The 12,648-nt window shown below is 31.2% G+C and overlaps 1 protein-coding gene across 2 annotated transcripts in view; it reads left to right on the forward strand.

Annotated features, from left to right (window-relative positions):
* LOC127719909 (urease subunit alpha-like) overlaps nucleotides 1-12,648 on the forward strand; it is a 51,166-nt gene extending 38,518 nt beyond the window's left edge. For both annotated transcript variants that reach the window (XM_052226275.1, XM_052226274.1), the window contains exons 16-22: nucleotides 2,075-2,319; nucleotides 2,699-2,813; nucleotides 5,218-5,307; nucleotides 6,868-7,066; nucleotides 7,270-7,376; nucleotides 8,724-8,847; nucleotides 9,721-12,648. In XM_052226275.1, coding sequence (XP_052082235.1) covers nucleotides 2,075-2,319; nucleotides 2,699-2,813; nucleotides 5,218-5,307; nucleotides 6,868-7,066; nucleotides 7,270-7,376; nucleotides 8,724-8,847; nucleotides 9,721-9,839 — 999 coding nt within the window. In that variant the 3' untranslated portion in view covers nucleotides 9,840-12,648. The remainder of the gene's footprint in view (nucleotides 1-2,074; nucleotides 2,320-2,698; nucleotides 2,814-5,217; nucleotides 5,308-6,867; nucleotides 7,067-7,269; nucleotides 7,377-8,723; nucleotides 8,848-9,720) is intronic.

Raw genomic sequence — 12,648 nt, forward strand, 5'->3', positions numbered from 1 at the left:
ACAGTTAAATTATAATCATAACCATATTAATGATAATTCATGTCAACACAGAAGTGATGACTACTGGGCTGGTGATACCTTCGGGGAGAAAAACTCTTGCATCTGATATATCGTACTGAACTTGAGTAGAAGGATATTATCGATACTAGAACATTTGCTAAAATATCTTGATTTTTCCTCGATATTAACACAGACGGACGACTTCATACTAGAATCTTTAATATCATGATTAATTCAACTTTCCAATTGTCAACTACCCATTTATTAGCAGTAAGTTAACATACCCTGCCCCCATCGTCTAGTGTATACATATCTCATTTAATATGTTACGTCAGTACATGTTCATACTATACGGACTACCTTAACATTGGTATGCTCTTGACTCAAAAGGAACCCAACAGATTTATGATAAGAAACGACTGAAATCGACACTACATAAAATTTAAGATTTAAGGTTGACGGATGTGATGTTTCTGTGTGACAACTTACTAGCGATCTTAGATCTTCAGATACCTAAATAGAATCCTTTTCCCGATTGTGACATTTTAACTGAGTATGGATTCGAATGTGATGCTTACATTACAGGAAACCCTTACCCTGCCGACGCATCTTGTCTCGCTTCTTTTGGAGTTCATGTAATTACCTCAGAGTTTGTTTAATGCGACACCTGTCAGTTGGCATATTGTTTTACACCTGTCCATGTGTCCATCCATCCTACATATGGTACATGGTTTGTCCGGTAGACTCCTCGTACAGTTTTCAAGCTTTAACTTTTATATTAACTAGGGTGTAAGTACATGTAGTAAAGGTGTGCCTGTTGTCAGCATTTTGATTTTCCGAAAATGCTCCTCAAATGTTGAGCTTTGTCATTTGTTTGGTAATAATAGACATGCTGGATACATGGTAACGGCTAATTCCGCCTTCAGTTTTCATGCTAGAACTTTTATATTTTGCTGAATGGTTGTTCATACTATATAAGAGGTTGGATGTCGGATTTCTAAAACAATTTCTACAAATGACAGAATGTTGAACATTGTTATTTTTAGTGAAATAATATGTAAAGGATGCATGGTTTGTCATGCTTACTCCTACTACAGTTCTCATGCAGCGGGAGGCATCATAGTTGTCTGGTTTTACCTTGGTTTGCATCTTTAAATAAGATTTGAACATGGTCAAACTACTTTTGGCACTGATTTATTTATCTTAATTCTCGATGTAAATGATTGCTACTTTGAAACATTATTGAAAGTGTGAAATATCCTACGCTGTTATTGCTGTAATAAATACTTTTTGTCTATATATTGTGTTTGTGAGCAATATTTCCAATTTGATATTTTTCAAATCCTTATTTTTTATCCATGAAACCATTTCAAACATTTAGAAATGTGAAGAAAGAATGATAAAAGTATGAATTATGGAGGATGACAGAAATGAATCTAGCTGTGCAGTTCACGCAGAAATTATTCAGGTTTTCACTGTCTACACCTACACACAAACAAGAACACAAACACGAGTATCAAGCACCTTATATGCATTTATATGGAGTGCATATCCCCAGTTGAAACACTATTCAAGATTTGCATTTGCTCTCACAATTTTCTTAATAGAGGTTTGCAGCTTACAAAGAATCTTTTGAACCTACTAACAAAGTTGTTGTCACTCATTCGAAAGTTTTACGGACGCCATCATGACTGGTTTCACTATTATGGAATATCTGTTTCACAGTTGACCATAGAATACTTAGTTATACTAATCGTAGCTATAATTCTGTCCTCTTGTCCTCGATATTGATTTAACAGAATGTGACTTATCAGCGAATTATTAACTTTAATGATCAACATGATGGGTGCCACTTTTGTAGTAGAAACATTTCTTTATGTAACACCTTATTTCACCCTTGGAAGTTGGTCGAGTTCGTGCTGCTCAATCTTTAGTATTTTAATTGTGTTGGGAACTATAAATTGTCGTTTTCGTTTTATTTTGGTTCCTTAATTTATGTATTTTTGATTAGTATCTTTTCCCTCTTTTAGGTTTAGTTATTCATGCTTCTTGTATTTCTTTTTCTGCATTTAAGGTTACAATTCACACAGACACACTGAATGAATCGGCTTGTGTAGAACAAACAATTGAAGCATTTAAAGGAAGATGTATTCACACGTACCATTCAGAAGGTGCAGGCGGAGGTCATGCTCCAGACATTATCAAAGTCGTTGGGGAGAAGTCTGTGCTTCCATCATCAACAAATCCTACTAGACCATACACTGCTAATACTATTGATGAACACTTAGACATGTTGATGGTGTGTCATCATTTAGATAAGTATGTTAGTTTTGAAAATTGTTTGGTTCCATCACTTTTTAGATTTGCCTGAAATGTTCAGAATGACCACGTTATCTTATATGTTGAATTATACAAAAGAAGTATAGTTAATTGTGCAGACTGTTTATCTTTATTTGATTTTTAGCGGATACAAAACAAGGTTTAATTTTGTCTTAAAATATACTTCTAGGTTTCAGGATACAGAAAAAGGCACCAAATGTGTTTCGTGATCAAATTTGACATTTGAAGGTGAATGTTCAATCATGAAAATAAAAAAGATCGACAAGAAAATTTTAGATCGGTTCATTTACAACAAGTTGTAATGATAAAAGTATGGTGATAGTAAAACTTAATTGACGTTGTATTTTTGTGTTTTTAGGAATCTCAAAGAAGATGTTGCCTTTGCCGAGTCAAGAATTCGGGCAGAAACAATCGCTGCAGAAGATATTTTACATGATGTTGGTGCAATCAGCATAATGGCATCAGATTCACAGGTTGGTAATATGATTTCAGCATAATGGCATCAGATTCACAGGTTGGTTATATGATTTGACCATAATGGCATCAGATTCACAGGTTGATTATATGATTTCACCATAATGGCATCAGATTCACAGGTTGATTATAGGATATCACCATAATGGCATCAGATTCACAGGTTAGTTATATGATATCAGCATAATGGCATCAGACTCACAGGTTGGTTATATGATATCAGAATAATGGCATCAGATTCACAGATTGGTTATATGATATCAGCATAATGGCATCAAATTCATAGGTTGGTTATATGATATCAGCATAATGACATCAGATTCACAGGTGGGTAATATTATATCAGCATAGTGCCATCAGATTCATACGTTAATTACATGATATCAGCAAATTGACATCAGATTCACAGGTGGGTTATATGATATCAGCATAGTGCCATCAGATTCATAGATTAATTAAATGATATCAGCATAATGGCATCAGATTCACATGTTGGTTATATGATATCAGCATAATGGTATCAGATTCACATGTTGGTTATATGATATCAGCATAATGGTATCAGATTCACAGGTTGGTTATATGATATCAGCAAAGTGCCATCAGATACACAGGTGGGTTATATGATATCAGCATAATTGCATCAGATTCACAGGTTGGTTTTATGATATCAGCATAATGGCATCAGATTCACAGGTTGGTTATATGATATCAGCATAATGGCATCAGATTCACAGGTTGGTTATATGATATCAGCATAATGGCATCAGATTCACAGGTAAGTTATATGATATCAGCATAAGAATTGTGGTAAAATGCAAATTAGACGGATAAAAGAAAGTGAATATTTATCAGTACAGCGTTAAACAATATGCAAATTCTAATTACGGAATCAAATGTTACCTATTGTTAACCACTGTTGTAATAGACAGTGAAGTTATCGTTATCTATTTGATATATTATGTGTCTACTTATTGACTATATAAGCATGCTATTCACAGGTATATGAGATTATGAAGTTGGGGTCGTAGTATACGATTAATGATTTCTGAGATTTTTAAACCAGTATTGTAACTGGATTTTTATGTAAAACAGTCTTGATTTTTATAAGGATCAGATTCAAAGAGAGGTCAAACTTGCATGATTTTGCACAATATGGATTATTTTACACTGTTTGGAAACAAATTTACATGTAAATTAGATTTAAACATGTTCTTTTAGATATATACTTCCGGTATGTAATCTTACAATATTTTGTTTGATTGTTCAAAGACAGTATTTTCAATTATTAATATGTGTTGTCATGTTTGTTTTCCTTAGTTATCACTGTAATCAGAGCCATATTATACAATTTGCTTATAAGACTATGGTATTCCTTTTGCCTACTGCATACACTGTCTAGTGTGTGATAACTTTATCATTTTAAAATGGTCATGACCTCAGCTCTCATTGTGTATTTAAGTCTAATGAATGTTTGGAATTTTACATTATCTGTTCTGATTATCACTTGTTTTACATTTCATGCCTTTTTGTTTTTTCTTTATTGACATATTTGTTTGTTTTATAGTGATTAAGATTATAACACAATGGTGACTGCTGTACCCCTATTTTTTACATTTTTACCTATTATGTCTGTTTGTTTTGTTCACACATTATTGTCAATATAATGGAATTTTATGCGACTGTCATACAAGTGAGAGGTTTAGCTACATGTAGCTATAAAACTAGGTTTAATCCACCATTTTCTACATAAGAAAATGCCTGTTCCGAGTCAGGATTATGACAGTTGTTATCCATTCGTTTGATGTGTTTGAGCTTTTGATTTTGCATTTGATTAGGGACTTACCGTTTTTAATATTCCTCGGAGTTCGGTATTTTTGTTATTTAACTTTTTTGTATATTTAAAAGTTAAGATATGAGTTATCTTGCATTTGTTTCCTGTATGAATTTTGCAAACGTTTCTTAAAACTTGTACAATGCAGGGGATTACAAATTTAAAACATCACCTCTATAATTCTTTTTTTCCTGCAAATTTCGTTTGGTTCATGCCTCATAAACGCTTATCTTATATTTCCTTTTATATAAATAACTTACAAAAGCCTTTATTGTTTTAATTTATGGAAATTAGTACTATCACACTTAAATGTGCATACACGATAGAGGTGAATAAATAAATGAATGAATATAATGCAATTTCTCTGTTATTAACGTCTCAAATTTTCAACTTTTCTACTTCATGTGTCCTAAAACAGATTTTGTTTCTTATATCTGAATGAATTAATAAAATTAAATTTTGAAATAAATGATCTTGAAATCTTACAGTTCGAGTTGTCAGAGGTAACATAATTGTCGTTTTGCTTATTGTGTTACAAATTTAAGCACATATGTTATTCCTCTTTTTAGGCTATGGGAAGAATAGGAGAAGTCATATGTAGAACTTGGCAAACAGCTGACAAGATGAAACTCTTCAGAGGTCAGCTGGGAGATGAAAAGGTATGCCAAAGTATTGTAAATTATGTAAAAATATTTTTAGTTATGAAATAAACAAAATGTTTACAGCATATTGATTCACATAATTATTGGAATTGTTTTTATATATTTCATTATCGTTTAAGCTATAAGTCGAAAAGTGTAGTTATAAGTCGAAAAAGAATAGACGCTACAATGACCAAAAGCGAAAAGACTTTTAAGACAAACAAAAGTCCAAAAACACCAAACAAAAACCTTAGGAACTCTACCAAAAATAATACGGAACTCAAGTATATGGAAGTGTAACCAGTTCCCTTTCCACTTGACATACTCTATCATATAACTTAATTATGTTGAAGCAAGATGTAACATAATTATGTTTAGTAAAGCATCATAGAATTGTTGATTATTGAAACATATTAAACCACAAACCAAATTCCGAAAATGCTACTATAACCCGTTATTCTTTTTTACTCTCAACATCTATCAGATAGTTAATAATGATATATTAAGGGATACTATTTTTGATATAAAGTTCATATTTATAGTTATAATAGTAAAATAATAAAGAAATAATGTATTAATTGTATTAATGACAAATGATATATATACTAACAAAATTATAAACAAGTTTAAATTGAAAACAACGTTCAAACCTATGATTGCGTTGGATAAAAACTGCAATTTTTATACGTGTGCATGCAAAAAAAATTTCTTGGTAGAGGGGTCTAAATACAGCACAAACAACATTTTCCAAAAGACCAAATGAGTGAAAAAGTATATTTTAACAAAACGCATTGAACTAGCAGGTCGAACAGCTAATGTTCTTAAACCCTGCTGACTGCCATTGGCGATTGCCAAATAAACGGATCACAAGATATATACCTGAAGATACCCTGGTCTTTAGGTACTTATATACAGGGATCTCCACTGAAATAGCTGTACCAGTGAAGAAATCTATTAACAGCATGTGCAATATTTTTGATGAATGAAAAAAAAAAAGAATTGTTGATTGGAAGAGGTCTCTGTTTTTTCTCTAAAAAAGAATTGTTGATTGGAAGAGGTCTCTGTTTTTTCTTTAAGTCATTTCCAGATTAATTCTGTAATCTTGATACAAACAGAATGTTAAAGTTTGAAATGATAATACAGTTGTATAGGAAAAGAAGAAAAATGCGGTTACCAATAGATATAGCACAAACATTGAAAAATGAAATATGACTATATACCATAATTCAAAACTTAAACAAAAGCAATACTAGCCATATGAAACAGAAAGGAAATCGAGTGGCATATCAAAATGGGGCGTAGAGGGCGTATCCCTTCTTTGATTGACGAAAAAATTATTATATCATGCTATTCACGATTTATATGATTTCTTAGCATAAATTCGTCCAAAAAATAATAGGCGGTATATAATCCACTTTAGGGAATTAAGCCCCCTTCAAAAATCATGGCTTCGCCTTTGAACTCGGGTGCTCCGGAAAGGTCACGAAAAATATGTCAACAAAAGTTGATAAATCCAAAGTATCTTGTTTCAGGGAGTGATCTGTTAATATGAATTCCTATTTTTGCTTATCATTCAAGGGTGAAAATGACAATTTGAGAGTGAAAAGATATGTAGCTAAGTACACAATCAATCCTGCAATTGCTCATGGAATGAGCCATATGATTGGGTCAGTTGAAGTTGGAAAAATGGCAGACCTTGTTTTATGGAATCCAGCATTTTTCGGAGCAAAGCCGGAAATAATCATTAAAGGAGGACAAATAGCGTGGGCTCAAATGGGTGAGTAACGACCGAGAGATATCTACATATGAAAAAGTTTATTTGGGACTGTTTGTTTTAGTATTTATTTTGGAACCGTTACTCTTACTTTGCCTTCGGAATCCACAATACAAGCTATTTTGTTCGTTTCATCTTCACGCACAACGTCACGCCCTCCTATGTTTTCTTATGAATTTTTATTACATCTAAATTTTATTTTAAAGGAATGCCAAATGCATCTATTCCGACTCCTGAACCAGTTAAACAGAGAAAAATGTTTGGTGCTTATGGAAGATCTGTTGGAACACATTCGGTGGCCTTTGTATCTGCGGTAAATAGTTACTTTCAAATCAATGACTATTTGAGCTCAATTGAAGAATAAAATATATCGTATATTACATTTTGTTTTAATGTTAGTTTTAATTATAGTGTCATTTTAAGAGTGAACATCATTGAAATCATGACAAATTAAAGTAAAAACAAGATATGGATAGCAATTCAGCTGCAAGTGTGAATGTTTGAATAACACTATTAGGAGTTGTGTCCACTTGCAACAGTATTGATATAAATAAAGTTAAAATCAAATAAACTCGCTCAATATAGTGTATTATTATACTTCATGTCAAAATGCCAGATTTTGATTGGTTAATACGAGGGAGACAATTTATTCTATCCTATGGCAAATACTCTATTACCCTTCACGGAGACACTTGATCAAGTGTGCGCTTTATTAAATACGGATGGTTGTTATGTACAAGACGTCATAGTTTATTATTATGAATTTGAAATTTAGTAGACAGTAATAACAGAACATTCAGTATAATAAATATAATAACACATATCTGTATCAATAACAGGCTTCGCCTTAGTTGACAATGTTTTCTCGGGGTAACAATCTGCTCTATTACCCTCCCAGCTATGTGTTATTTGTACAATAGCATCTTGTTTTGTGTTTGTGAATTTTTGTTGTTGTAACCAAGGTCAAAGTTAGTTCAAGCATTCTACTCTAAAACACAAGATCTATTGAAAATATTTCGAAAACAGTGCAGTTATAATAATCATAAAAAAATAGATAGGTAACTTTTAGTTTTGTTTTTTTAAATTTTTTTTCAGAATAAAAGTATATTGTTGAATTTGGGTTTTAAGTATTATACAATGAGGAGGTATACAATTAAACAAAACAACTGTTGTTCTGTCAACTAATTCAAACAGGGAATAAGATATTAATTAAAGAAATTTGTCAGATTTGTTCATCCTTTTAACCCCTCCTATGCTTTTTTATTTTTATGTCGTGTTGTATTATCTGATAGGAGTTATACCACCATTGATCACCTGATAGTCTTTGTTAAACCAATCAATTTTTCACCCCTTTTTTTCCTGTAAACAAGCTGTAGTAACCATGTAACCTGAAGTTTCCAAAATATTTTATAGGAACAGCAAATAAAAAAAATGGTGCTTTGAAACACCAAAAATATATGTTTATGACTCAAAATTTTTTTTCAGCAATGAAATGCAGGGTTAATTTTCTACAACTGTCAAAATCAAGGGACTAATTTTCAACCATTTTTCGTATAGAACCGGATGTGACGTACTTTGATTTGGGGGTATTACACCTGTTATTCGACATAAACATATGTCTCTTATAAAATGTGTATAATATTCTTAATATGATTTGTAGGCATCAATTCAAAAAGGAGTGGTACAAGGTTATGATTTGAAAAAGAGATGTGAGGCTGTCAAGAATATAAGAAATGTTACTAAGGAGGACATGGTTTTGAATAATTACTTGCCGAACATTTCAGGTGTGTTTTATGTATTTGAATTTATACGAATAATTGCCTCCCCAGTGTATCACATGAAAATTGCGATTTATAAGGGCTAAACGATTAACGTATTAAAGTCAACTAAAGGTGTGTTTATAATTAATTCGACTACAATGATTTTACCTTTTCCCTTTTTTTATTATAAAAACCTGGACATTTATAGTACATATCCTATTACAATTTAGTTGTTGGTTCAATTGGTGGCATAGACATTGGTCTGTAGAGCGCTGATAATTGTAATGACCAGACAGATATCCAGCTAGATGGGTTATTAAAATTTTAACTACCACAACTAAGAAAGTTTTTATAGCAATTTAATTGTATGTCCTTTAAATGTTGTGAAGATATTCTTAAATATTGTAATAAAGGCAACAGTAGTATACCGCTGTTCAAAAGTCATCATAAATCGATTGAGAGAACAACAAATCCAGGTTACAAACTAAAACCGAGGGAAATACATCAACTATAAGATGAAAACAACGGAACAACATTTTAAGAAAAAATGGTGGGTTGAACCTGGTTTTATGGCTAGCCAAACCTCCCGCTTATATGGCAATGTTAAAAAATATCGCTAAAATGACAACACTACGTGACAGAAATACAGCACAAACACGTTGTATTCTTAAAAGCATCTTCCATCTCTGTAAAAGAAAAAATATCATGACAAAAAAAGGTCTGAACAAATTCTTTAAACAATATATTGTTTTTATATAAATTAAAATATATTGTTCATCAAGTCGTATTTATATGTCAAAAAGTGAAAAGTAAATCTTTTTTTATATCAATCAAAAAAGATAATTCTAGGTCTGGAATAGAAATGTGTTATAATTTTTAATTTTTTACTTTTTACAGTGGATCCATACTCCTACAAAGTTCACATAACGGATGAGAAAGATAAGAAAAAACAAATTCATCTGACCTGTCCACCAGCACAAAGACTTGCTCTAGCTCAAAGATATTTTATGTTTTGAGTGCTATGAATAGCTCCTTCTAAGATACATTTCCCTGAAAAACTTATATTTGTTCAGAGACATATACATTTGTATATATATATATATGTCTCTGTATTTGTCGGAAACAGAAACAATGAAATATATGTTGAAGTACATTGTACATGTATAAATAACCTTAAAAGTTCTGTTTGGAGAAAAAATCAGCCGCATTTAGCCATTTTCGTGACAACAGACTTTTTTTATGTTTCACAAATATCGCATTTATATAAAGAATATAACTTATGCCATGGGAACGTATGTTAACACCATGATTATGTTAAATGATATACTTTGCACACTTTCCGTTTTTTTGAATTACATATAAAATATATGCATATATAAACTATATACATCATCTGACAGCTTATTATACAGATCTGATTAAATTGCAATTATTTTCCTATTAATATCATTATATGCTTGGTGCTATTATTCAGTTTTACCATATTTCTCGTCTTTTCTAGTTTAATTGAATGTGTATGTTTTGATTCTCTGAATCATAGACTTTTTCCAATGATATAAAATCCTTTTCATTTTAAAATTATCATTTTCCAGTGATACAAAAGCATTTTCTTTTATATTTATTTTCATGAAAGATAGAAATTGGTTCACTTTTATCTATGATGAGCATATTTGTTACCTTTGTTTCCTTTTATCATCGGCAAATAAAGTGACCTACTTCTCTTAACTACTCTTCAGTAATAAATAAATATATTTAATGGAAACGTGAACTGTTTGCAAACTGTGCAGCATAACTTGAGTTAAATTCATTCTAAATTATTATAACTCTAAATAATTGTTGTTGATCACTGGATTGAACAATGATGAAGGATCAAAACAAGTGTAATTAACTGTTTAGTATTTAATGCATACTATATGTATTTGCTATGAAAGAGTTGGATGCTCGTTCTATTTTTTTTTAGGATTAATTAATATCTACCCTTTGAGAATATAGCTGTACAGATAATAAATGGTGGTTACGTCCTGTGAAAATGTAATACGTTTTTTCAATAAGTCAATATCCGTCGTTTTTTTTATTGGAAACTAATTCTGTGCAATCTTTGTTTATCTGGGGTTGATTTGCAAGTATAGTGGAATGTGTATCGTCTTCACTCAAGGATCGCCGTTAAGAAGCGCCATCTGATTGTAGGTCATGGGGTTATAATGAAACGTTTCAACTGTGTGTGGGGGTAAATCCAGACAAGCAATTTGAACGCACAAAATTATATAAAGTGTTATTTTTATTAAATCATTTCAAATTCTAAATTCAATAGGATTTTAACAATGTTACAAATGTATCAACAAAGAAGTGACAAGCAAGTAAACGATATGAGTTTAAAATGTTTTCTGTTCATTACAATGTGTCTGATTTTAAAAGATTGTCTGTTTTGATGGTATGATGTCTTTATATGATAAAATTGTCGTATGAAAAGCGCAATAGTTTCACTTTACATTGAATGCTTGAAAATGTGTATGTCAGCAAATAACTTACAAATGATAATACAAATCTAATATTATAGCAACTTCCCTGACCTAGTAATTGGAAACTAGATGATATTCATCAATGGTTACCATATATGAGAGTGTGGATGGGGATAAACATAATAGGGAATAATGGGAAAAAAATATATAGAACAGAGAAAAACGGACCAAAAAAATAAAGAATAGAGAATAATGAGGTGCTACAATATAAAGAATAGAGAATAATTGGCAAAAGTATAAAGAATAGAGAAAAAAAATGGCCTATTAAAATAAAGAATGCAGAAATGAAGAACCCCCAATCCAGACCCTCAAATATCTCGTCATTTCCAGTTTGAGTGTTTGAACTTGGGCTTGAGTGTTTGAACGGGCTTTATCTAGCACTGTTCTTCGTAAATCTGTGACCGACGTAATTTTATAATTATAATTTGCACTTTAAATGAAAATAGGAATAAATAAGAATAAATTGATTCTTTATTTCAAATTGATAAAGATTCAATAAAATGAAAAATTTTGTATCCCATGTTTTAAAATCGAATATAAAGTAAAATCACAAAAATACTGAACTCCGACGAAAATTCAAAAAGGAAAGTCCCCAATCAAATGGCAAAATCAAAAGTTCAAACACATCAAAAGAATGGATAACAACTGTCATATTTCTGACTTGGTACAGGCATTTTCTTAAGTAGAAAATGGTGGATTGAACCTGGTTTTATAGCTAGCTAAACCTCTCACTTGTATGACAGTCGCATCAAATTCCATTATATTGACAATGATGCGTGAACAAAACAAACAGACACAATAGGTAAACATGTCAAAAATAGGGGTACAGCAGTCAACATTGTGTTATCATCTTAATCACTATAAGTGTCGCCGATTTCCATTTCATTTCGCTAATTTTATTGTCTTTTTCTTTAATATTGGTTGTTAATTTTGAATTTTGTTGCAAAAATTAATTAGTAAAAATGCTCTTTATGTTAAATTGACATTTTAACATACAGACAGAACAAGATAACAAGATCTTACATGCAAAAGTACTTTTCCAAATTTCATAATTTTGTTTTTAGGGTATCTTTTTTTGGTGGCAAACACTTCAGCGACTTAAGTTCCGAAATCATCAGATATACGCGATAATGCATTTGAATTTATCTTTAAGCAGTACATTAAATGAACCAACAGATCATGTAATTTCTACTTTGTTATATTCCATCTTCAATTATTTGTATGTTGATTTAACATAATATCTTCATTTAGACAAGAAATTAACTTTGTAATTGTACACTGATATTAAACTAGATCTGTTTGCTGA

The sequence above is a fragment of the Mytilus californianus genome, unplaced genomic scaffold, assembly GCF_021869535.1.
Source record: "Mytilus californianus isolate M0D057914Y unplaced genomic scaffold, xbMytCali1.0.p SCAF_11, whole genome shotgun sequence".
NCBI classification, from domain to species: domain Eukaryota; kingdom Metazoa; phylum Mollusca; class Bivalvia; order Mytilida; family Mytilidae; genus Mytilus; species Mytilus californianus.